The 26,672-nt window shown below is 41.0% G+C and overlaps 1 protein-coding gene across 3 annotated transcripts in view; it reads left to right on the top strand.

Annotated features, from left to right (window-relative positions):
* The first annotated feature begins 2,768 nt into the window (after positions 1–2,768).
* The window catches only part of LOC147684119 (cytochrome P450 2J5-like), a 62,946-nt gene continuing 39,042 nt past the window's right edge, over positions 2,769–26,672 (top strand). For 2 of the 3 annotated variants that reach the window (XM_086944497.1, XM_086944495.1), the window contains exons 1-5: positions 2,769–3,329; positions 6,804–6,966; positions 9,471–9,620; positions 19,875–20,035; positions 26,165–26,341. In XM_086944497.1, coding sequence (XP_086800623.1) covers positions 3,159–3,329; positions 6,804–6,966; positions 9,471–9,620; positions 19,875–20,035; positions 26,165–26,341 — 822 coding nt within the window. In that variant the 5' untranslated portion in view covers positions 2,769–3,158. The remainder of the gene's footprint in view (positions 3,330–6,803; positions 6,967–9,470; positions 9,621–19,874; positions 20,036–26,164; positions 26,342–26,672) is intronic. The other variant, XM_086944496.1, reaches the window with a different exon arrangement.

The following is a 26,672-nucleotide window of genomic DNA, read 5'->3' as shown; positions in this document are numbered from 1 at the left end:
CTCATTTACCACTCCCGCCTGCTGCCCGTGTTCCCGCCTCCCGCCAAGCCTCACCCACCCCCTCCCAGCGCCCCTCCCTCCTTCCTGGACCTACTTAATGAAGGCTTAAGTGCAAACCCATTGAGCAGGCCGCAGGCCTATCTTCCCATGCTGCTGCACCGTCCTGCTTCCTCTGAGTGCTTTCTCCTACTTTTGCCTTGTTTTTACTGCTTTCTCCTTCCTTTTCCCTTTTATTTAAGAGCTTTCTCCTGCTTTTGCCTCATTTTTCACTGCTTTCTACACAAAGTAGCTAGCAACTCCAGCAACTTGAGACCCTCATGGGTGATTTGAAGCACTTTATAAATCCTGATTGATTGGTGGTGAAAAAACAATATCACAGGCTATATGACCGAACTTTTATGATGAAACATTACAATAAAGGCATTTGGGCGGATATACTGATAATGAAAAGCATATGTTCAAGCCAATAGGCATAAAAGGGTAGAATCTTAGGCTTCTGAATTGAAGACTATGGATAGTTTTTTTGTTACATGGAACCTCATAGATTACTTTAGTACGCAAGGGGGTTGGTGCTGGTTTACCCCTCCAACAAACTACAACTATTGAACATCTGTACTGTGAGAAACTCTGCTGAACCCTATTAGGAGCTATAGTATTTAGCCATGCTAATTGTAATTGGACATACATTTCCAATGTTATGACTGTATGCCTAACAATTGCCTTGTGGTACAGCTTATGCTCAGTAGAGTAGGCCTGAGTTGGTTTTGTTGACAAGCCAATGTTAAAAGTTGTAGGCTTGATTGGTGTGCATGGAAATGTTGTGCCTGATGACAAAGGCCTGGCCTGTTTATTATGAAAAGTTATTTTAAAGGCAGAAGTCCTGCTTATTTATTGTGAAAATCATATGGTAAAGCCAATACCCCTCTAACAGTGAATTGGTATCACATTATGTTACAGGCTGTGAAAAGGCAGTGTGTTGCATCTAATATCACAGAATACCATAGTATGCAAGGGTTTTGATGTAGGCCATCCATTCTGACAAACACTGGGAGTAGAATTTCACTATGATATTTTTTTGTTGGGCTCTATTGAGAGGTGTTGCATTGTATATTTTTTGCCAAGTGCAATTTTGTACATATTTTTAGTTTGATAAATGTTTGCCTGATGGCTGCCAGTTTATGTTCCCTACAGTAGGCTGTAGTATATAGTGTCAAGCCATCGGCATTGGCCATTTCCCAATAGCATTCGCAAGAGGTCTTATCGGTTCCCTGGGAAAAGTTATGACAGATTCCTTAGGTGTGATCTCTTAATAATGAAAAGTTATAACAAAGCAAGTAGGGCCTACTTAATTATTGTGAAAAGCAGTTTGATAAAGGCAATAGGCTTTTAAGGTGGATTCTTATTACACTGTGGGTGGTTGTTGACTCCTTTACTTTTGAATGTTTCTCCTTTTATAGTTCCCTTTTCTTTACTTGTCCTCTTTTTATTTTAATGTTTCCTAAGAGGACACTACAGTACTAATGGATTGCTTGCTTGCCGCTCCTTTTATCTGCAGTGCATCGTATCCCGCGAGGCCGGTGGCTCTGAACCAGCCATGTAGTTGGTTATAGTATTAATTTTTCTAACATTTAAGAATGTTGAACATGTTGGTTCTTAATGTGGCAAACATGCTTGAACTTTAAAATAACAATAGACTATTTAAATGACCTCTACGAAAAAGACACCTGCTGCTTCGTTTAGTTTGCTATTATAAGCATATGTCCGCCGTGTTCAGATGACAGCATGATTTCTTTTTTCTACTTGTGTTCTTTTAATTTATCTTGCATATGTTGTTGAGTTTGTGTGCGTTTTATCGTCAGAGGGTGAACACAAGAAAAAGTCAGTGAACTGATGAATGGATGTACAAGTGAAAAGATGAGTAATATAGTGCATGTATGATCACATGTTGAGTGCCTATAGCCATCAATAACGCAAAATGCACTTTCAATCATGAGCCAGACCTATTCCATTGACAATGCTTGTTCATTTCTGACTCTGACATATTTATTTTAACAGAAGGTGTGGGGATTTTGGGTTTCCAGTTCAATGGTCCTTCCACTTTTTGATTCATTTTCCATAAAGCAAAAAATGTGAACTTTCCATGATTGTGGATGAAGAGGATTTAAATATAAATGTGTATTTAAATACAAATGATGGTTATCAATCTAAATGCACACAGGTAAGGCGTTCTCTGGCCCAGCTACAAAACGCTGGAGCACAGCCCAGGGAGTTTGAGTTTTTTATTGACAATACATTTGCATGCACTTAGGAGAGGTCAACTTAGAGTAGGGCAGTGATGATGCAGCAAATGTTCCAGCTCTGATAAGCCAATATGTGATGTAAAAAGACCAACTGGAAAATAAACCAACACTAATTAAAATGTCTGTGGGGCCTCTTTCTAAGAAGACCCACAATGAACATTCTTTGTTTCTGAGGAGCACATTTATATGTAACTAGTTCTTACCAACTTAAAAGTACCCCTTGAGCTGTCTGCTGCCAGGGCTTGTGGCACAGCCTCCAAGCACTGGGCACGTTCCTGGAAATGAAGCTGTGTTTATTGCAAGCACAAGTGTATGTTCTTACAAGAGGTCAAAGGAGAGTATGACAAAAACGCCATGTTCCACTTTAGAGAGATAAGCTTGTGTGTTAATATGAAGCCTAGAAAGCAAACACCAAAGGTAAACATCTCTATTCTAGTTGTTGCAATGAATATAAAAGGGGAAAAAGTGGGAAAGAAGCAGGGGAGCGAGGGGAGCTTTTACTGAAACGAAGAGAGTGGAAGAGAGGTGCATGGGAAAAGCATATATACTGAAGAGGATAGGCATTGAGGCTGGACAGAAAGGAGGAAAGGCGGCCTAAAAATAAGGAATTCAAGGAATTCAAAGCGCATGAAAGAAGGTGTAATTGGGAAAGGGATGTGTTTAAAAACTTGAGCAAGGAGAGCAAGCATGTTCAGGGAAGAGAGGGGGAGAGAGAAATACTAAGGGATATAATTACAGGATTAGTGAATGAGAAATAAAGGACACTAGGTTTAGAAACAAAAATAGTGTGGGGTTTGAATATAGAAGAAGAGGTCCATTTTGCAGAAGAACATCTAGGAACTGAGACAGGTGTGCAACATGCTGCTACTCACTCAGCTGTTAATTTCTCTGCTTTTTACTCTCCTCATTACACATTACCTCAAGCTTCAGTGGTTGAGGAGAAGATATCCTCCAGGACCGACTCCGCTGCCCATCATCGGCAACCTGTGGACCCTGAAATTTGTGCTTCACCACGAGACTCTCATGCAGGTACCATAGAGCTGGTTGCAATGTTGTTACTTCAGTTGAATATTTAGCCATCACACAGACACATGCACACAAACACACACACTGATACTTGAACCCAAGAAAAAATTGAAAGGCAGCTCACTGGTCACAGATTTATTTGTTTCTCTGTCTATCATAGTGGCGTAGACCTGAATTTGTCTCTGCCCATTCATCTCCTGAGCCTGGCAGGAGAGTTCATTTTACTTCTTTTTACTTCTTCACTTGTCATTACCAAGCTGAGTCACTCACCTTTTTTTAAATCTTGAATTCACCATAGGTAACGACATAACACAAACATACACACACAGTTTCACTTGCAAAGTTTCTTAAACTACTCTTGGCTCAACAGAGTAATGTTGCTCAATTATAATGGTACTGTTACTGCTGCATGTTTTCCAATGAGTGCAATTTTAAGGCCTTTAGTGTACCAAGCATAAACGTCTCCTAAACTAATCAATACCAACTTTTACTACGCAATGCCCTCAATCAAATGCATAAAGTTAATTTCTCATAGGCTTTGTCCAAGTATGACCAAGGATGCTGATTGCTTGTCAGTTCTCTTTGACGCTTTATATTGCCCCCTCTCCCCGGCACATCAAAAGTGAGCCAATTTATTACAAGAGCTAGAAAAGATCCCCATTTGCTGGGCTTTTCAAAGCCTTTTAGAGTAATTACAGAGCACTAACACTAATTAGCAAGGTGATGGTTGTGCTTAGGTGCAAAAGTCCAGCCAGTGTTTTGCTTAATGTGCTTCATTGGGGGTAAGTATTCCTGTTGCTGACTGTTCACAACTAGCATTCATTTATTCAGCAGACTGCATTAGAGTAACTCTCTGGAACCACTTTCAAAAGTTATATTTCTGTTCAACTTTCATAAACTGTACATATGGGTTTCAGGCCAGCAAACCTTTAGATAAACTTCACTGTTTGAAAGGAGATGGGGCCTTAAAGGGGTGGGGTCTTTGGAAGGGATGAGACCATAAGCCCATTGCTTTTATGAGCCACTGGGGGGAGGGTACATGGAGTGGAGTTGGGACTGAACGTATTTCCCCATCTCCCAAAACAAAATCTTACACTGTTGCGGCCAATGTCCATGGGAGTTTGCATAAACACCTGTGAACATTGCCAGTACATAGCCTCCAAACATGAGCTGGCAACCCACACTGCACAGGGGTTTCCAGAACATGTTATCTGCCACCCTGGGATGCCGGCTCCTTGTTGGGAGACCGTGTAAGCCGAGCCAATATCTTGTGACACACGGTGGGACCATGTGTGTTTGCAGGTCTGAGGTTTATAATTCAACAGCGATCTCTAATCACTATCTGCAAAGTTCAAATGTGGATGCCACACAGAAGAAAGACCCAAAATGTAAATTGTATGGTATTATTTACTCATTGGCATTAAAGGAAATACATTTAGTACAACATTTTGTACTTAAAAATTGATACTGTCTGCAAACATTGGGAGAGTCTGCTGTTGGTTAAAAACTTTAATGTAGATTCCCATGGTGGCCACAGGTTAAAAATGCCTGAAGATAATGGGGGAGCAATGATCATGGCTGTATGTAGGGAGAATGTTACATATGATTTTATATGTTCGTTAATAATTAAGGCTTTCAAACCTACACCTGCCTGATGGTATCTGTATATCGGTATACAGTCGGCTGTCAGCAATAGGCAAAATGGCGCTCTAAGGTCTATCACAAGTACAAATCAGTTACGGCAGGTAATCTGGCACGGTGCATAAGGTAGGGAAAACCACCAAATCCCCACATGTGTGGCCAGCAAAAAGGCTTAAAATCTTGAATTAAAGACATCTGAAAATACAAAGACAAGCATCATTGTGATATTTTATGTATTTACTTTTAAACGTGTGCAGAGGATTTGTATATATGGTATCTGTATATATCTACATGTTCTCAGGGACCAGACCAATGGCAGAAACACAATATATGTCACATTAAATTCAAGACAGGGCCTGCTGGTTTCTCACACACCTGTCATCTTTGTCATGTGCTGTTTTATTAACAATGAAGTCCTAATATATCTTAGAGTAGGTCTTTACTGTGTGTTCTCTCCTCTAACCCCTATAAGTATCCAAGAGTGAAGGGTGTGTCCCTTTCACACAAGCACATTAGGGCTAGCTGAGGCAGATAAATAGACTTAATTGCTGAATATGCTGCTTTCTGCAGCCTAACACTCAATCGTCCTACCATATTTTGCTCTTCTGTTGTTGTGTTGAGACATTTCTGACAAAACTGCTGATGCTGACATGGTGAATGCACTTTTGTCAGAAATTGAATACTTGGTGGGTTTCCATGTCTAGTGGGGATATTCAATATTTCTGCCAACCAGAGGGATTGTTTCTGCAAAACTAAAACAAATGTTCACCCACAATAGGCTATACCTTCCAATGTCATTGACCAATGGTCCTTTGACGGTCAAAGATTTCTGACAGAAGAGTTAGCTCCACCACCAGAAACTTGGTGGTTCCTCTACCTGTAAGTAAAGTGGAGCAGCTGCTTGTTTGGTGAGGAGGGAGTCTGAGTCCTTTGCCCAATTTAGAGCTGGGAAAACTCTAGATTGACCACTGGTGCAGACTTTGGTGACTCCTCTGCTGATCAGTCATAAACACAGATCCCTTGCCCTTAATGTGTCACCATTTCTGCCCTGTGTAGGGCATACTCCTGATGCAGATTATCTCTGTCCGGATCTGCCATTCAAAACATGGCAGACCTAACAGGAAAAACTCTCTCTGACACGCAGGGAAAAAACTCTCTGTGCATCAGTGTTATTGTTCTTGTTTTGTTTTGTATAGAAAAAGCGAAATAGAAGAATTTCCTGTGCACAAACATTTTTTCATGAGTAAACCTGTCATACTCCTTGACATACATTGATAGGCCTCACATAGGCATGGAGTAAGTCACAACTACTCACATAAAATTATTTGTGACTCAAAACACCTTATAGATTGCTTCAATTAAATTAGGGCTTGATAGATTTACACTATTACCAGGGGTACAAATAATTCAATTTTAGAAAGATGGAGAACATGGTTGTTTAGAAAGATGGAGTGTGTAAAAGGGAAATTTGCAAAGTGCAGTGTGTAAAGAAAGATTCTGGGGCATTTATTTGGATCATATGCTATCCTTTTTATACACATGAACTTGGAGATGTACATCTTTCAACCTGTTCAGATCTTACTTGATTAAGAAGATTTCTATTGGAATGGCTGACTGATGGGACCTTAAGTTCTGTATAAGTGGTACTTATTAAGGGCAAAGTAATGTGTGCAGTTCCATGCTCCATCAGTTTTTCTACCATGTGTATCCAGCTTTGTGTGGACAGCCCTAACTCTGAAATGCATAATAGTGATCTCCCCTAAAAGTGACAGCTTTTTAGTTGCCCCCTCCTCTTGATTTCTATTCACTTGTTGAGTGTTTACTTCTCATCTTCAGCTTGCGAAGACCTATGGGAGCATTTTCACTGTGTGGCTGGGGCATCAACCAATAGTTGTGCTGAATGGATGCCAGGCTGTTAGAGATGGTCTAATCTCCCACTCCGAGGAACTTGTTGGACGCCCCAAAACTCCTTCTACTGAAGAACTTACAAAGGGAAAAGGTAGGTATTCTCATGGCACAATGGCACAGGTACACAGCATATGATAAAATCTTGTTTTTCTATTGGTATCCGACTGCATTTTTACTATGTATAAGTCCTATGAATAGCACTTGCCAATATTTTGCATTATGCAGTTTTATGGTATTCAATTCGGCAACCTTGGATGAATTGGAGGATGATCTTCTTGCCAGGGACAGCGTGTGTGATCTGCAGTATCAAGCATTTTACTCACTAAGCCCCTCACTGAGCTCTGAGGCTATCAGAAGGCAAAGAGAGGAGTGAGAAGGATGTGACATTCACTGGGAGATGAAGTAATAGATTACCTCAACATGTAATGCATTCATCTACCTGCCACCATGCCATTCTGTTTTCGAGAATGGTAACTCAATGCCTTGTACACATGTACAGTTGTAAATCACTTGTTGCATGTCTTACGTGAACGTTTTGCTGATCATTACGACTGTAACACTGATCCACATTGCCAAGTCACACAGTGAACTTTCTGTAGGATGGTGGGAATTACTCCTGAGTTATTCCTACTGATGGAAACAATCTTTGCGAATCTTATCGAATGAAAAGAATGATGTATGGATGGGCGGTGCAACAATGCTAGCACAGATGGTCAAGAACTAGAACAACCTGTGTACACTGTGTGCTAGTTACACCATGCAGTGCCTCTGCCTTACCTGGGCACTCTTTGTAGCTGTCTGTCTCTAATGATACCTTATGTGTGGTCTCTTTTTCCAGCAGGATACCAGTCTTTGGTATATCTATCCAAGCCTCTGCATTGTGAGCTGTTGACTGATGGTGCAGGCAGTGGTGTTATGCTAGGAGTGTCTGAAAACTGAGCTAATCACTGAAACCAACCAGAGCTAAGACGTGGTGTGGATCGAGCGGGTGAAATAATAGGAATCAGAGGGACATATGTCCAAGCCCCTAGGGCCACCAGAGCATCACTTTTTGTTGACGCTCCGGTGGCAGTAAGCCTTGCACCATATTTACAAAGTGGCGTTAAGCCACTTTTTGTGACTTAACCCTACTTTGTAAATATGGCACCCTTTCACGCAGGTATCTGTGTGAAAGGGGCCTGCAATGGGTGTTGCTGTGGCCGTTCCACCACAACACCCATTGGTTTTTGACGCTCCCCTAGATTTACAAGGAGGTGTAATTCTGAGGCAGTGCCAAAAACTAACACCATGAAAGAGCAGACGTTAGAATGGCACATGAGGAGAAATGCTTTTATTTCTCCGAATTTTTGCTTTTTCTATGTGTGCTGCATTCTGCAGCACACATAGAAATAGAAAAAAACATTAATGATTGTTTATATGCAGGAAAGTGTCCCTTCCTGCACATAAACAATCATTACATAATGACGATTTGCCACTTCTATGTGTGCTGCATTCTGCCGCATGCATAGAAGTAACAGATAGTCATTATGGGTTTTATATGTGCAGGAAGGGGCACCTTTCTGCACATAAACAATAATTCCCTACAATGCAGGCACCCTTGCACTGTGTTGCAAGGGTGCCTGTGTTGGTGCTAGGCAGCCACTTTTAGCACAAGCTCTAGGGAAAACACAGGGGTGTGCTGTATTGTGGTAAATATGGTGCAGCCCGGTACTTCGAAAATGTCAGAGTTTGGCACTGCCAAATTTGGCGCAGCTCCGTGCTCTGACTTTTTCTAGTACATATGCTCCTAAGTGTTAGCAGGCTATACATGTTACAATCTTTGGCTCAAAACACAGCTACCTAGAGCCCTGAAGATTTGCGTGAGCGATGAAACACGTGTCGGCTGGCTGTTGTTAAGCGTTGAAAATTAAAAAAAGGACCAAAGGATCATCCCTTGTCACACTTTTCTTTTCCATTTTTGTGTCAATAATAATTTTTTTCCTGCATGGATTGTATTTCTATTGTTTTTGTGTACTACTACCTACGTGTACAACATTATTATGTGTGTGCATAGGGTACGTCTTTGTAGTTATTGTGAGGTTTTGCCAGCTTGCTGACACAACCATTGAGTGGTTATATGGTTTTCCGCTCACCCAGTTGCACCACAAACACCTTTGCATTAGTGCTTCCATACAGGCAGTGCGCCCATTGCTAGATTGACCTCTAAAAAACATTCTCTCCTTCTATACATGTTACAAAACCGAGTAAATCACCTATGGTTAAAAGGATTCCTGGAATTGAAAGAAAGGGAAGTGACTGTGCATCCTCCAGCACATCACTTCATCAAGCTATACTTAATTTCTTTTTCCACTACAATTGCGGCCTAAAACACAAGACTGAGGAGCAGAGTGATGGGGCATGATGTTTGTACCTCAAAATGAAAGTTGATGACAAAGGAGTCTTTTTGTATGCTTTTGCATTGGCCACATTTAATTGCACAAGCAAAAGGTTGGAAGAAATAGAAAAAGCATCCTTCAGCAAGACCTAAAGTGAAACATGCCTATTTATTATAGAGGTAATTTACAAAAAAACATTAACATACAATTCATTTCATAGGAATTACATTTTCTTCTGGACACAACTGGAAGCAGCAGAGACGTTTTGCTCTGACAGTCCTGAGGAACTTGGGACTTGGAAAGAAAAGTCTAGAAGCGCGGATCCAGGAGGAGGCGCAATCCTTGGTGGAGTTTTTCACCATGCAGAGAGGTACATTATTTGAGGCCTCAGTGCCACTTCTGAGATAATAAAACTTGTTATTGCCATATTACAAAGTTAGAGGGACCCTCTGCTTCAGCTACTGTAATGTGACTGGCCCATAGACATTTGAGGCAATTAAGAAGAATTGCATACCATGGTTTTCACAGGCTGGTCAACACCAATGGATGTTCTTAATACAAATATGATGACAGGTACTTGATGGCAACAAGGGATGGAGGGAGGGGCCTCAGAGAGTTGGGAGAGAACAGTAGAAAGCTGTTTTCATCCCATTCAACCAACAACCCAATTTATCACATCTAACAACTTATAAATACGCCTAATCAATACATACCATCCACAAATAAGCATTTACTCTCAACAGGAACTTCTGTCAAATCTAGTTTCTCACTCGTATGAAAAAAACAGACCAGTCACATCCACGAGCTTATCTTGGTACACCTGAATTGCCATTTTAAAACAATTCTTTTGATCATGAGTTGGTTTATTCGTATATTTTGCCATCTTTGGATTCAATTCTGGTGGAAGACAATTTGTGTCAAAATAACAGTAGAACATTACTCACTTCTGACCCATATATCTTTTTCAATTTGGCAAGTAAACACTTAGAAACATAACCCAATAGCCACCAGTCTTTAGGTCTTGGATGAACATTGTTTCGAACTGTTGATTCCTCACCACGTCCTCTTCTATCTTTTCATTTAAATAAATATCCCTGGCTATAGTGACAAACTTCCTCATCCGGCAACCGATCAACAGTTCTCTTTTTTTATTCTTAAGATACTGCTCATTGGCCTAAGCAACCTTCTTCACCTGGTGGTGTCTACTTTCCAGAACATGACTCCTTAAATGGAGAAACATTATACTGCCTTACCTCCGTAGATAATATTTTAGCTAAATCTAGAAGGTTGGATTCTCCCATATAATTTCTATGTTACTAACGCATTTACTTGTTTTAATTGATTACTTCTAAGAATCTGACAAAGGCCAATGAAGAGTTAACCTTCTCTCAAGGCTCTTCCCTACCTAAAATGTCCTCCTTTAACTAGAGTCCACTTATTAAAAATATTCTTCTACCCAAACATAAATGCCCCCACTCCTTTCTTGCAGGAATTTGTGCACCAAGTCAACATACAGCTAACCAGTTCGATGAAGCTATGGCTATGCTGGGGCTGCGCCATATTGTAGAATTCCCTACACACAAGAAGGGCCATATTCTGGACCTTATCTGGACCACGTCATCCACTGTCCTACATACTGATTATAGACCATCTAGTTGGTCTGATCATTCCCTGATTAGTCTTATACTCCCTGTAGACATTCCCCCCAAACACGCATCGGCAGGATGGACGGTGGAACAGAACTGGCGTAAGATTGAAGACGCCAAGTTGAGGGAAATGTTAAACTATACAATACGCCCTGGTTCCCAGGTTGGGGATAGGGATTTGAAGTATGAGGAATTGCTAGATTAGTTGAGGTCCGTCTTTAGTCCCCTCTCATTAGCTGAGAGTGGAAAAACAAGTTTTCCGTCAGTGTGAGCGACTCTGGCGGAAATGTTCCGACCCGGTGTCATGGGAGATGTATAAAAAAAACCTAGCCCAGTATAAAGCCTCAATTATTAGAACTAAGTCCACTTACCCGCGCCAGGATACTCTCCAGTAACAGAGCGCGTTACAAAATGGTTTATACTTATACTTATACTTATACTTATACTATGAAGCCAGGATTAGCGAAGCGTCTGACACCCAGAAATACACATTCAAGGTACTCAGGGAACGGAGTCGACTGAAAGAGCCAAAGATAGTCCCCAGTAAGGGCGAGTGAGATAAGATGCAGGATTTTTTCATAACCATGAGGACATTATAACCGATATAGGCAACATACATCTCACCCCCTGTTCTTTGTTAGTGGAAGACACACCTGCCTTTCAGGGAACTGACATCTCAGCGTTCCCTTTACTTGAACCACACAACATAGCTCACCTTATGGCCAAAGTAAAGTCAGGGTCACAGGAGGACCCTTGCCCGCAGAAGGTGTTCAAAACCATCATCCCAGTAATTGAGGCTGAGGTGTTGTTTCTACTAAATTTCTCTCTGGCAACAGGAAAAGTACCACAGAAATGTAAGGAAGCTTTGGTGATCCCGTTATTGAAGAAGGCAGGGGCGAACATCAAGGTCCGTAAAACGTTAGACCTATTTCTAGACTTCCCTTCCTGGCGAAAGTTCAGGAACAAAAAGTTCTTCGAGTACTTTCAGCCTTTGTAGAACAAAGCCAGTTGTTACTTACTAGGCTAGCCGGCTTCAGGGTGCATTACAGCACTGAGTTGGTGATGCTCTCAGTGCTGGATGACCGGCGGCTCGCAGCCGACAAAAAGACACCTACAGCCTTAATCCTCTTGAACCTCTCAGCCACCTTTGACGCGGTGAAACACGTACAGTTGTTGGCCCGTGTCCTGCGGCTGACAGTCTCTGGGATGGTCCTCCAATGGATTACCCCTTTCCTGGAGGATCGGTCCCAGAGAGTCCAAGTGGGCAATTGTACATCAAGGCAGGGCAGCCTACAATGGGGGTCCCTTAGGGTTCTGCGTTGCCTCCTTTACTTTTTAATATTTACCTGCAGCCTTTGATAGACGCACTAGCTAGAACAAAGTGTCTGGTGTTTAATTATGCCGACGACACCCAGCTAATTGTGCGTATTGACAACAGTCCCGCTGCTCAGGGAAATGTCCAGAACATCCTTCGGTTCACTATGAACTGGATGACTGCTAACTCCCTAAAGGTAAATCCAGATAAAACAGAAGTACTGGCTGTGACCACAGGAGTTTCACCCTGGTCTGGTCTTTATTGGCCCCATGAGCTAGGCACCACTCCAACCCCGGTGACAGTAGGGAAGAGCCTAGGCATAAAACTGGACACTGGACTAACCCTGAAAAACCAGGTCTCCGCTGTCGTAGGGAGTTGTATTGGCCTGATGCGGCAACTCTGGAAATTGGTGACCTTGTTATCTTTCTCCACTATGCAGACTGTCGTGATGGCACTAATCTTGTCACGTCTAGACTATGGCAACACAGTCTACATTCAGCTTCCCGATATACTTCTGAGAAAGCTACAAGTGGTTATGAATGATGCGGCAAGGATGACTTTTAGGTTGCCACGAAGTGCTCATACTGCCCCCTTGCCTCAGCAGCTCCACTGGCTTCCGATCAAGCAAAGGGTTAAATTCAAGGGGCTGTGAATTGCTCACAAGTCCCAATTTGGAGAGGCATCTAAATACATCAATGGCGCTTTAGGCCTTATGTGCCGGGTCGTACTCATCGATCATCAGATTCTTGTCTGTTAGCTTGTCCACGCTTTAACAGAACAACCCTAGGGGGCCGGGCTTTTTCTGTCACCATCCCTCAGATTTGGAATAAACTGCCTGACGGTATGCGCAAGGAAAGTAGGCTACTACCATTCAGGAGGAGACTCAAAACCCTCCTGTTTACAGAGGCGTTTAGTAAAGTTCCTTCTGATGCTGGCCATGGACAGTTGCACGTGGGGATACTGGACTTCTGATTCATGTTGCAGCGCTTAGAGACCTTCCAGTGATATGCGCTCTATAAATGAACTATAACATAACATAACATAACATATGATGGTGTCCTCATCCCCTGATGGCAGAGGACAATATGTCTCCATTATTTGAGCAGCTTCTCTTGCGACATCAAGAGACCTTTCTTCATGATATGTCTGCACAAGGCCATCTTGCATTTACCCAAATCATCCATTAATTTCCAGATATGGCCCGGGGCCTTTGATTGATGTCCACATATTTTGCTCTCCTCATGCACTCCTTCTGCCACATGAACTCAATTGACAGTTGCATTAAAGCACAGTGACCCTCAGGTTGCATTGAAAAAAATTATCAAAATCCTTATTTAAATTTAAATTTAAATTTCTACCTAATGGCAAGCCACATTTCTATCAACACTCGTCCTACTTTTAAAATGGTTTAGCCTAGCCTTAATATTGCCAACTGTTGATATGACTAACACCTCAGTTACAAATAAACATTCACAGGTAAAATAGTTATCTGTTTCAAAAGAGCATTAAACGTTTTCTGCAAGGAGATCAGTGTGTTACTGATTTGTTTGTATTTGTGGTCTTTGGTAGTGGGAGAAAAGGGTCTTGCAGATTATTTGACTGTCAGGTTCTCATCTTGCTATCAAATCGACATCTGATACATTGGTGAACAGGAATTCCACCAGGAAAAACTCTAAATCAGCATCATAGTCCTATCACTGGTGTGTGTGACTGCCTTTCACCCTTTGGTATTTCTTAACATTATTACTATTGAACTAGGTAAGAACAAAGTGGGGGATTTGTTGGCTAGCGGTGGAAATGCAGAATAGTCAGTCACACGTCTGACATGTGATTTATACTTACGCAGCTCTACCTACCACTTAGAAGAACCGTTGTGATGATAGTCATCTTGTTATCAGTATCAGTCAATGTCCCTCGGTAGCAGCTGCATTTTTGTATATTTTCTATATATTCATTTCTAGTGTGGTCATTGCTAATATAACAACTTGAGTGACATTCATCTTGCCTACCTAAACACCATGACACTGAGGTACAGCAATAAAGGACCTCTGGTTATATTTCACTTATGGGCAACACATTGGTAAAACCAGAACACAATGTTAGGTATGTCAGCACAAGAGGCTTAAGTTTCTTAAAGATGGGAGTGTTCATAGCGTGGAAGGAATTGTGGCCATGAATGTCCTAGCTAAGTAAATTATGCGAAAATAAGTTGACTATGCTTTGCAGTCTTGTTTTGCAAAACAGCATGACTGAGCTTGACCACTAGAATAAGTGGCAAAATCACTATCTTTCTATCTCTAACTTGGTTAGGAGGAGAGCGGTGGCTCCTTCCGATTGGCAAGAACTCCGAAGCCCATTGGCTGGAGCCTGCTTGAATAGAATGTTGTACAATCTGCAATGCAGCTACAGGAAGAATGGCTTTTGTTTAGGAAGAACTTGGATCCGTTTAGGCTGTGCACCTCTCCAGTGAGAAAAATTAACTTGTGACCCTCAGGTTTCTCAAATATAGAAAAAGGATTAAGTCCACCAGCAAACACTGGTATCTTAAAAGGAAGAAAATGTTATCATTTGTTAAAACCCATGTAATACCACCCTGGTTGACTACTTACTTTTCTTCTCCTTAATTACTGAATTGCTGTGAGAATACCTTTCATTCCTGTTTCCTAACTGCAGCAATGGAGAAAAAGGTCCTCAAAACTGAAAAGCATGTGCTATCTCTGGTAGCATAGCACTCATGATCATGCTACTCTTTTTAATGTGTGAGTGTCCTAAGTTCATGGACAGTTCTTCTAGAGGCAGAGGATGAAAATGTACCTGAAACAATGCCTTGAGCAGTGACATAGGTCTGGAAACAAAGTATTGGCTCTTCTCCAAGTTGCCCATACGTAATCACTTGAATCACAGAGGCCAGAAGTTCTGAGTTTTCTCGTGTCCCATTTTAGTAGCATGCAGATGTAAGATGACCCGAACAGGATTGGCCTAGTCATACTGCACCACAGGACTACAGTTCCTGGCCCTTATCGTGGAGGCCTCATCCGTTGCATTAATTTGCACCTGCAAGACAGACATATCCTGTAACAACCACTAAGAACATACGTGAGCAAGCTCGCATCTCACATCCCGCATTCCGCGTATTACAACACACGGGGACCTAAGGATCATTTCTCCCCACCATTCACAAACTTACCAATGCCCTGAAGAAGTTAATTACTCAATGAACGAAACCTGTTGGCTGGAACTTTTTATTATTGGATGACATTGAAAATAAAGGATTTTTGGGTGGATAAAACAAACAAGTCAACATGATTTATTGAGAATATCACCGTGGTAGTGCACCACTCCATCTTTGGTGTAGATGTAAGATGTTATGTGTTGCATATTATTGCAAATAATCTGAATGGTTTAATTGTTTTAAAATGTGTTAATCTGGTAATATTTTACATTGTTCCTTTTGTATATACCCTTTGGGCAGTACACACTACATTGATGAGGTATTGTAATAATACTGATGATACCTACAAATGATTCCCAACTGGATAGTGTTGTACCTATATACCTCCACCTGAAAAGACAAATAAGAAGTATTTCCCAAAGCCAGGTTTAGCTTTTTGTTTCTTTGGGTCTACAGTCTGCCACTGACGAACCAATGCACTCTCAAAATCTGATTGATGACATTGTTATTTTAGAGGTTTTTTAATAAAGAAAAACTGTTTAGAAGTTTGATAGATTGGTTGATATACCGTTTACACAACTTTCTTCCAATGGCTAGCATTTCATTAATGAAGATCTTATTAAGACAAGCGTGAAATACCAGGTATTGCTGCTGTAAATTTCAACATTTTTAAATAAAATCATAAGCCAAACTTTACAAAGTTTGCATGGCAGAACCCCTTTCAGAGGGCCACGGGGCACGCAGGTCCCACTGGGATCAACTGTGATCGTTAAGGCCTTTTACTTCTGTGTCCCGAGGCCTGACCTGGTATATTGTAATACTTGTTTTTGAATGAAGTATTTTAGTTCTAACTCTATGCATGCAAAGGAATAACAACATTCATAAGCAACAACACACTCCCCTTGAGGTCGGGGCTCTAGTGTTTTGCAGTCAGCTCCCTGTCCCACCCTTTTCCCCGCAATGTGATCAGGGTTATTACCCTTTTACTGAAGGCCACAAACAGGGAATGTCCGCTAGTAGGCTGTACTTAAGAGTTTGCCTTTGACTCTTTTAGAAATTATTCAATAGTGTCTATGGTACCACAGCACTTTCCTTAGAGAGTCCCACAGGGCTTAACAGGCTCAATTCAAGTGTTACCCATTCCTGTAGCTCAGAACCATTCAGCCCTAACAGCAGGCAATCGCAAGATCTGGTCCTGTTCAGAGAAGTTGGGCTGCTTGTGGTACACACAGCATCACCCATCAGGAACTGGCCCTATCCTGAGCTGTGCTGCCTCCTTTTCCCAGTGAACCTGCGAAGATGTGGTAAGTCAATCTTCCCCACAAGGTGGGGGAGGGGGAGATTCGATCCTCCAGCTCCTGACCGGACAACAGCGATGGTGAGATGTCTTCCTCAGCATCCTCTGCAGTCCTCAGGGGTTGGTTAGGGGCAGCTCTAGATGTGCTGGCTCGACCCGCTGGCCGCAGCCTCAATCTTTTCCTGGCCAAAATGCCGAACTGCTTGCAAAATTGGGCCACATTACTTTAAGGACAAAGCGCAGACACCTCTGGTGCAATAACCCACACCATGGTGGTCCCTCCCACGAGTCTCGATGCGCTTGTATCACAATCATATCAAGGATGGCCCGGCTGGCATACGGGATCACCGCAACGAGGCGGTACAGGTGTGGTGCTCCCCACACAATGCTCGATGCACAGGTCATTTCACAGCTGCCCTCTCCTGGCATAAAGGGGTTGCTGAATCAATCCTGCACATGGGTAACAACCAGATCAGTGCAAAGCTGTATCTTACCACCTTGCACAGGGAGTTCTCTCTGTAGTGCTGCCCACAAGACCTCACTTCCTCCAACACTCTTCTCTTCCGCACAGGGCACACTGGTCTTGGCAAGCAGGCAGGTACTGGTGCTCCAGGGCAAGTGGTCTTGGTTTCCCTGGGTGATGTCTCTCACCTAGAAGGGAGACTAGAAGACCTTGGCCCCTAGGCCTGATCACAGGCATGCAAGTGCATGATCCTTCTTTGCCTATGACAACAAAACCTCAGCATTAGAGATCCGAACAACAGTAAAGTTGGGCACTCAGGGCAGGGGTACACGCCTTTTACCAAGCAGAGGACTTTTACATCCCAACATTGCAGAATTGAAAAATATTAGTATTCTGAATAGCCCCTTAGACTATAATCTCAAGAAGTTTTGAAGGCCTGATTGATCATTACTTTTAGTTAGTACTTTTGATCTGTATTGGTGCTAGCAACATTCCTATCATTGCTGTAACTCAGTTAATACCATTGTTTTCTAGGAGGTTTCTTACCTTTTTTTAAAACACAGGCTCGAATAATATTTGTTTTATTGTTCAATATTTTGGTGATACATATCTGACACAACTTAATTTCACTTATTTCCAATCAAGATTGTAGCTAGTGGTCTGAAAATTGCATGACTTCTCCAAATTCGAGGTGTTTAAAAAATGTTGGGCCAGATGTAGGTAAATATTATTTACTGATTCTAAAATACCGAATGTTACCGATTCAGTATTTTAGAATCGGTAAATGATATGTAGCTAATGATTCAGTAAATTTTACCGAATCGGTAAAATTCGGTAAATACTGATTCGGTATTTACCCATTCAGTATTCCCCATTCATTGCTATGGGCCTGGAGGCCCATAGGAATGAATGAGAAATACTGATTCGGTAAATACCGAATCGGTAATAGGGGGTAGACCTACAAGGGTGGCAGGGTGTCACATTGACACCCTGTTGCACCCCTGCATAGTGCATGGGTGCACAGGTGGCACACATACATGCCCTAAGGGCATGTATGTCTGCCACATGGCACAGTTGAAAAAAGCACAAAATTGTTTTTTCTAAGGTTATCGATATTTACCACCAACTATTAGTTGGTGGTAAATAACGAATCCTCACATGTGAAAAGCACTCACTTGAGTGCTTACTACATTAAGGATTCTTAATTTACCGAATCGGTATTTAAGAATTTGGTAATTTACTGATTCCTTAAATTACAGTTTCGGTAAATTACCGAATCCTTAAATTAGGCCCCTACATCTTAAATGCCTAATACCGGTCGGTAACAGCCGAAATTCGGTCATTTCGGCCGTTACCGATCGGTATTAGGCTTCCTACATCTGCCCCTTTGAGATTTTCCAGTACATCTCAATGATTGCAAAATTTAGAAAGAATCTGGTTAAAAACGAGTTACAAGTAGATTTTATCAGGGTAAACCTTAGAAAAAAACTAAATGTAGCAGGACAATTCTCACATAAAAAGGTTTTATTCAGGGAAATTACCCAAAATGTTTTTTATTACTGGAAACGTTGCCTACTGATGAGGATTTCTGAAATTGACAAACTTCATAACTTCACAGTAAGGAGTTCACATCATTGTGAGATTTTCTGAATGTAGGAATGATAATGATAACCTTAATATTCCAGCCATTCATGGTTGGTACATACAGGTACTTGGATGGTACCTTCCGACCCTTGGTTGGTACGTTCAGACCCTGTGTTGTTGAAAACTTGTCTCAGCCATAGTGAAAGTCTCAGTATACAATGCATGGACTCCAGACGGTGTACCTGACGAAAGGGAGTCATAGCTTAACTTTAAGGGCAAGGATGATGTGATTGTGGATTTTGAGGTATAGTCTCTTTCTGGCGGCGCATGTATAGAAGCTGAAGTCTGTGTAGCAGGACAATTAGAGCTCTGAAGTATGGTTCATTGATATAATCTAGCCAGGCAATAACTAGAGTGATGACCAACTGATTCATGTGGGTGTTTTGGTGTGATTTATGCCATTCATGACTGCTTAGTGACTATGAACAAGGTTTTAGGAGTTACCATGTTCCGGCACGGTGAACACGGTCCCTGATGGCCTGTTTTGTTTATGAGTGACTCAGTGTTGGTAGCCAGTTTGTAAATGATAACAGTGTGCTTTGTAACCTGAGTGGTCTATGTTGCCAGATCATGTTTTGTATTATTTTGTGCTGTGAGCTGTTTGGTTGCTAGTCTGAAGGTACAAGTACAATACAATTAAGTGTTATTGGTTTATGCAAACTAATTCTGGCAAACTATTCATCATTATCTCAACTATAATGATTGTGTTGTATTATATCTAAGTTCACCCTTCACACAACCTCTTTTAAACTAGGCCTTGGTAGCTCAGCCAGGTTGCCTGGAGAGTCAAAGAGGCTTCCAATACCAACTTTCCATCCCAGACCCAAGTACTCATTGTCTTGGTTAGAGGGGACCTTTGCAATCTCACCTTTGATATTGCTCGGTTGCTCCTGCAACTGAAACAACCAGAGAATCACCATGACAACTATTGGTTAAGAAGAAGAATAAATTAGTAGACAGAGTGCTTGAAAAATCTGCACAATATTCCTGTCCATAGTTTTACTCCTATTTTGCAAGGTGTTTCAAGATGTGTATCCACAGCTGTCCATAGTATGTTCCAGTGATTCATTCCCTCTTTTTTCCACAGGGAAAAGCCTGGATCCCACTCAGGCAATCGTACATTCTGTAACCAATGTGATCTGTTCAGTCATTTTTGGGCGCCGCTTCTCCAGAGACGATAAAGAAATCCATGAGCTCATCGAAGCAAATGAACTTCTACTTAATAATCTAGGCACCAAGTGGACCCTGGTGAGTCTCTCAAAAGCCCCATGTTCTATGTTATTTGTCAATCGTAGGAACACTTTAAACAAAGATATTTGTACGTATGAAGAAAGGTAAAAATTAGGCATGTAAAAACAAGGCATGTATATTAGACATGTAAGGGCTAGTTCACATATTGCAACTTGTAGCATATTTATTAGTACTAGAATAGTATATTAAAGTACTACAATGCTGTTTACAAACCTACCAGAGTTACCTCCAACTTCCCCATCCTTTCTATGGTGTGAACCTCACACATGGAAGTTTACTACTTAGTTGTAAATGTGGGGGCTGAAGAAAGGAACACCCTTACTGCTATATATGAGGGTTGGTTTTGAGGAGGTTAGAGAGGGGTTTAGTGGGGACATACACCCGCCCACAAAAGCGTAAGCCCATTGCTATTCACAATCTGCAAATTTAATGTTACTACAACCAATAAGGGACCCAAAATAGAAATAAATAGAAGTACTTCCAGCACCACACACTGGTAGGCAAAACCCTCCCAATTAAAAAAACATTGGCAGGGATTAAAATAAAAAATCCATGGGAAATACTGGTAAATTAAATTATATTATTTAAAATAGTTAAAAATTAAAATTTATATATTGTAATGTTAAAAAAGTCGAAAAACATATTTAATATTTAATTGAAAAAAGAACTTGTTTAGATTTATGAATGAATGCACATATATAAAATCAATTAAAACGAATATTAAACATATAAATAAATATATTTATACTTACAAAAAGGTTCTACATTTTCGCAATACTTTCCAATAGAAAGACTTCAAAGTTGGAGTGTAGATCTCCCTTTGATAAAATATAGGGAAATGTCAAAAGGTTTTTTAAACGTTATAATAAATGAGTGAAATTCTTTTTATGTTAAATATCGCAGTATATTAATGAATTGTTATGCATTAATAATTATTATAACTGGTGGATCAAATGAACTACAACTAGAATAATAGTGGCTTAATGAAAATTAATGACACATTCATTTAAAACTTGCTATACGTTGTTAAAATATTTTCCAATTTAATAATAAATATGGTTTCTTTTTCGATTTTCGAGTGTGAGGCTGGACTTAGTACTGTTTTGTTTTTTGGCCGTATTACTTATACTTGAGTGTTTGGCTCCACCCCCTTTTCACTTTTTAGTCATATTTTGTGAATATCGAAAAATAGTAAAGTTATCTACTTCAGAGACACGGCTACGTTTATGGCATCAAGATCGGGGATACATGTATGGGCACAAGTATAGCTTTCAGACTCACTGCTTAAACATCAGTAGAAAGATGTTTAAGACCCTGTGGGCCCGATTCACAGAACTAACTTAAGACAAAATCCTAAATGTACTACTTTTGGTATTCACAGAAGTTAGGATTTTGTCTTAAGTTTGTCTTAAGACAGACTTAAGACAGACTTAAGTTAGGATTTTGTCTTAAGTCTGTCTTAAGTCTGTCTTAAGACAAACTTAAGACAAAATCCTAACTTCTGTGAATACCAAAAGTAGTAAATTTAGGATTTTGTCTTACGTTAGTTCTGTGAATCGGGCCCTTTGTGTGGTGTCAGTAGCAAAGGAGTTAAGAGGGTTGAAAGGCAAAGACGTGTCGTAAAAAGGTAAGGGAAGGATAGTGTGATGGGCTAAAATGTGGGTTTGTACTTTTTGGAAATAGGATTATGAAACTACGAGAAATAGTGGTCTCCATTTTGATATGAGCTGTGGCGGAGTTCTAACCTGGTTAAAGTAGTCAGGCACCTATAACTAAACACTGCAAGAACTCCAAAGTTCGCCCTTAGTGCATCAGGCAGCAAGGCTTTCATTACAGAATATGCATGTTCATTGCAAAAACCAGAACAGAAAACAACATCAGAGCTAATTAATACATTATTATATCCAAAGTAATTTAGTACAAAATAAAACAGTAAATTATTAACGACACTAAAACGACCTTTGTAAAAAAAAATACACTACTGTAACAGTTGTAGCAAATATTTGCTTGCCAATAGTATCAATTTTCCTTCACAATTACAATGTCACAAGAATGGGGTTTCTAGTAGCTCCTAAGCCTAATTGATAGAAAGGTAACTTTTGAAAGCATGCAGGCCTGCAGTGTTATCTGCTTTTGTCGTTTCCTGAAAACAGCGACATATTATCAAGAATAGTTAACACTAGAACCTGGGCTTCTATGGGAATTCACAAGGGCATATTATCAAGCCCATTATCGCCGCTTTAGCGGTAGTTTCCTGCCGATAAAAGCGGCGATAATGTATCGCCCTTTCTTGATAATATGCCCCAGAGTTCTTTCATATCATGGTTTCCTTTTCTTCATGCATATGGGTGCAGCGTACATGTCTGAGCATTACGCATCTGGACATGGCTGCTTTCAAGCCCTCATGCACTGGACTTACTTAATGTCAGATGTATTATTTGAATGGCAAAAATGGGTCCATGTGATATTGTAATTGTATTGTAATTGCATTTATATAGTGCTTACTGCCTCTGATGAGGCGTCAAAGTAGCACGCTGCTCTGGAACCCAAAAGGATTAGGAATTAGTATAGTCAAATATGAAATTCATTTGAGCGGTGGATATGTTACTCTGTTATTTGGATTGATAGAGGGGTAGAAGAGGGAAAGGTAGCGCTTGCTACCCCTGATGAGACGTTGAAGCGCTTTTCGGTGAGTAGCACGCTACTCCAGAACCAAAATATTGGAGAACTGAAGTCTTGATAACAGTGTACCATAGATGTTTCTCAGCCCATTTGCTAGGTTTCAGTCAGGCATGAATGTGTCAAAAGCTTACCATCGTCTTACATTGTGCATTTTACCTTTAATGCACTTGCACTATTTGTATGCAGTATTTTGTTGCCCTGACTCAGCCATCAACTATACTAATTGGTTGTCATAGAACGGTTGCCCTGATTTACTGAAAAACACATGCAGTGGAAGCTCGTTAGCAGCCCTTCAATACCCAGAGAGACAACATGCCAGAACGTTTCGTCCACAAAAATAAAATAATTTGAGGGCAATGGTGGACAAGGACAGGTTACCTGCACTAGGGATGTCCAGCATAGTATGACTTTGACAATACAGTCCTAAGGCAGAGCAGCAGTTGGGGAGCAGAATGGAAAAGACAAAATGTTGTAGCTTCAAAGAGTGGCTTTGGACACCAATAAGAGAAAGGGATCCACCAGAAAGTGGGACTGGGGTGGGAGACAAAGGGAAAGAGAGACAGTGGCACTGTGCCTGGCAGGGTAAGGAGGGGGCCAGGGAGTGTGTTTGGATTAGGGGACACAACAGGGGCGTGCGTCGTCAACCCCCGCTTTATCAGCTACAGATGTGGGAGAGTAAGAGGGAGGGAAGGAAGGAATGGTGGATAGATGGAATAGTTGAGTGAAATGGTGGATCGATAGATGCTTGAGTGAAAGGATGAATGTAAGGATGGATGAGTGAAAGGGAGGGAGGGAGGATGGATGGATGAATGTATGGATAAGTGAGTGAAATGATGGATGGATGAGTGAAAGGGTAAACCGATGATGGAGTGAAAGGCTGCAGGGATGGATAGAGTAAAATGATGGATGGATGAGTGAAAGGATGGATGGATGAATGGATGGAAGAGTGAGAGGATGGATGTAAGATGGATGTGTGAAAAAATGGATGAATGAGTAAGAGGGAGGGTAAATGGATCGCCAGATGAAGGGGTGGATGGATGGATGAGTAAAAGAGTGGATGGATAAGTGAGTGAAAGGATGTATGGATGAGTGAAAGGGTAAATGGAAGGATGAGTGAAAGGTAGGATGGATGCAGAATGAATTGATGGATTAAGTGAAAGGGTGGATGGATAGAGTCAAAGGGTGGATTGATGAGCGGATTGTTCGATGATTGAAAGGAGGAATGAATGAATGAATGAATGATATGAGGTATGGATAAGGAAAAGGATGATTGACTGGGTTAATGTGTGGATGGATAGATGGATGGATGAGTTTTGATGGATAGGTTTGAAGATGGATGGATAGGTTTCGATATGTATAGGCAGCTGGATGGATGAAAGGAATGATTACAGACTGAAGGATGGTTGAAAGACTGAATGGATGACAGAATGTAAAGGTAAAATGGAGGATATCGTAACATTACAAAGTAAAATGATGGGCAGAGTGTTGAAACATTTCAAACACTCACTCCCAGTCACAGATCTGGGTTTAAACCATTGTTATTTTGCTCTCCACATCACCCCAGAAATGGTGATTATCAGCAGGTGGATGGAAGGATGATAGGATGAATGGATAGATGCTGGATTGAAAGAGACAAGCAAGCTCTTCTGGGGTGTGCTGCTATGACCTTTTTCACCTGCTTGGTGCCATAAGAGGTTTGTTTCTATGTGTGGGATACTTAAATTTTCTGGCTACTCCGTTGAAACACATGAAATACTGGGAACATGTGGGGCAGCAGCAGGAGTCAAGTGTTGAGCCAGGAAATGGGACTGTAACAGAAAATAAAGAGCTGAGACCAGAGTGGCAGGGATTAGCAGCAGCTGGGATTGCTATGTGTAAGGGATTTGGACACAGGATACAGAGCTACATAACAGAGTGCTACCTGGAAAGAAGAAGTAAATGGAAGGACCCCACCAAAATATATGGAAACTGGGGTCACATATTAATCGTGAGTAATGCACTACGTGCAGTTAGTGGATGCAATACATTGGAAATGTGTCAAGTAGAATAGATTGATACCGGGCACTCTGCACTGCATTTACCTATAATCAATATATTACAAGCTTTACATTTCCTTCAAACAAATATCCATGATCAACCTGTGTGTTGAAATTCTATTACAGTAGGAGTACCAGGAAAAGACTCACATTTCAGGTCAGGCACAGTCACAGAGCAGTAAGAGCTGATCTGGATAAGAGGTAAAATAAGGACTGGAGCAATGTTTTAGTACGAGCCCAAGGGAGCAACCCATTTCAGGATGTAACCAGCATCTCACAGTGAAACAAACAATTGAGCAGTTTAAAAAATAAACTCCTGGAATATTTCAATATGTGAAACATTGTACATCCATCCCCCTATTAACTCTCTCATTCATCCTTTCACTTATCCATATCTCCTTCCATTCATTCATTCATCCATCCTTTCAGTCATCCAAGGTTCCGCTCATCAATCCACCCTTTCACTGCATCTATCCACCCTTTCACTCCATCTATCCATTCATTCTGCATCAATCCTACCTTTCACTCATCCATCCATCCTTCATTCATCCGTCCACCCTTTCATCCAGCCATCCATTTACCCTCCCTTTCACTCACCCATCCATTCTTTCATGCATCCATCTTACATCGATCCTTTCACTCTTCGTTCCATCCATCAATCAAGGATGACTTAGGTAAAGCTCCTTCAGACCGCCTCGTTCTGAGAGCGGACCAATACTGATGGTCCAAGAGGGGTTCTACAGTGATTCATATTATCAATCCATCCTAAATTACAGTCTTGCGCTCCTTGCTAATACCTCTTAGACAGGTAAAAAAGAAAACATCTCACAGCCTTCTGAGCTACCACCCTTACTTTGTACTCCTTGTTAGTAGCCTGGTGGGTGCTGCTCCAAGGAAGAATGGGCATCTTCATCTCAGAAGGTGTGTTACCTGTCCATCACCATTTAGTTGTATCTTTGTGATGAAGCCAAAGAATAGTATAAACAACAAAGGTATAATTCCCTAGTGTGTGGATATTTACAAGGTCAGGAGAAGGGATTCCTCCGTTCAGGAAAGAGCCAATAAAGGCAATGATCCATAGTGGAATCAAGATGAAATAAGGCAGGATGTAATCTTATGTTCTCTCCTCTAGTCTCTCTCTGCATTCTATCCACACTCCTGTAAAGTTCATACCATTACAAAATCCTCAAAATGTTCTATTTATTTGGCAATATACTTGCTAATTCATTTGTCTTAGACACACACACATACATCAATGAAAAAACACAGGGCATGAATGTCTTCAGGGAGAGGGAGAAAGAATGGTCAGCAAGTGCTCTAATAGACTGTCCCCATTGACTATGATAAACTGAAGATATTATCAGAAAATAACATTCTTCCTTACCATGTCCCATGCCTTTCACTTCAGCTCTATGACACTTTCCCCTGGCTGATGCGGCATCTTCCAGGACCTCATAACAATATCTTTAAAGGCAATGCTTTTGTGGAAGAATTTGTGAAGAAGGAAATCAAACTTCACAAAGAGAATGGAGTATCTGAAGAGCCCCAGGACTTCATAGATTTCTACCAAACTAAAATGTCACAAGTGAGTATTTGCTTCTGCTACATTTACTGATCAGTTCTGGATCTGGTAAAGTGATTTAGCATATGGAAAACTCAAGTGATCATAAAATAAGACATCACACAAAAGAGATTTTTATGATTATTTTCTCATGTGAGTGGGTAGTTTCCAGGATCCATTCTGTGTTACAGTTGACTTTATGATCTTCTTGTCTCAATTATTTTATACTAGATGCCACAGGAATCAATAAAGAAATATAGTTGAAAAACAGACTCTGTGTTGACCTTATTAAATCAGACTACATTTACTCCAAATCTGCATTTTCCACTCCTAGTGAATCAAAGTCATGTTGCTC

This window comes from Lissotriton vulgaris, chromosome 11, assembly GCF_964263255.1.
Source record: "Lissotriton vulgaris chromosome 11, aLisVul1.2, whole genome shotgun sequence".
NCBI lineage: Eukaryota > Metazoa > Chordata > Amphibia > Caudata > Salamandridae > Lissotriton > Lissotriton vulgaris.
Note: the sequence above shows the minus strand (reverse complement) of the source record. Positions and strands in the feature narration are given on the sequence as shown.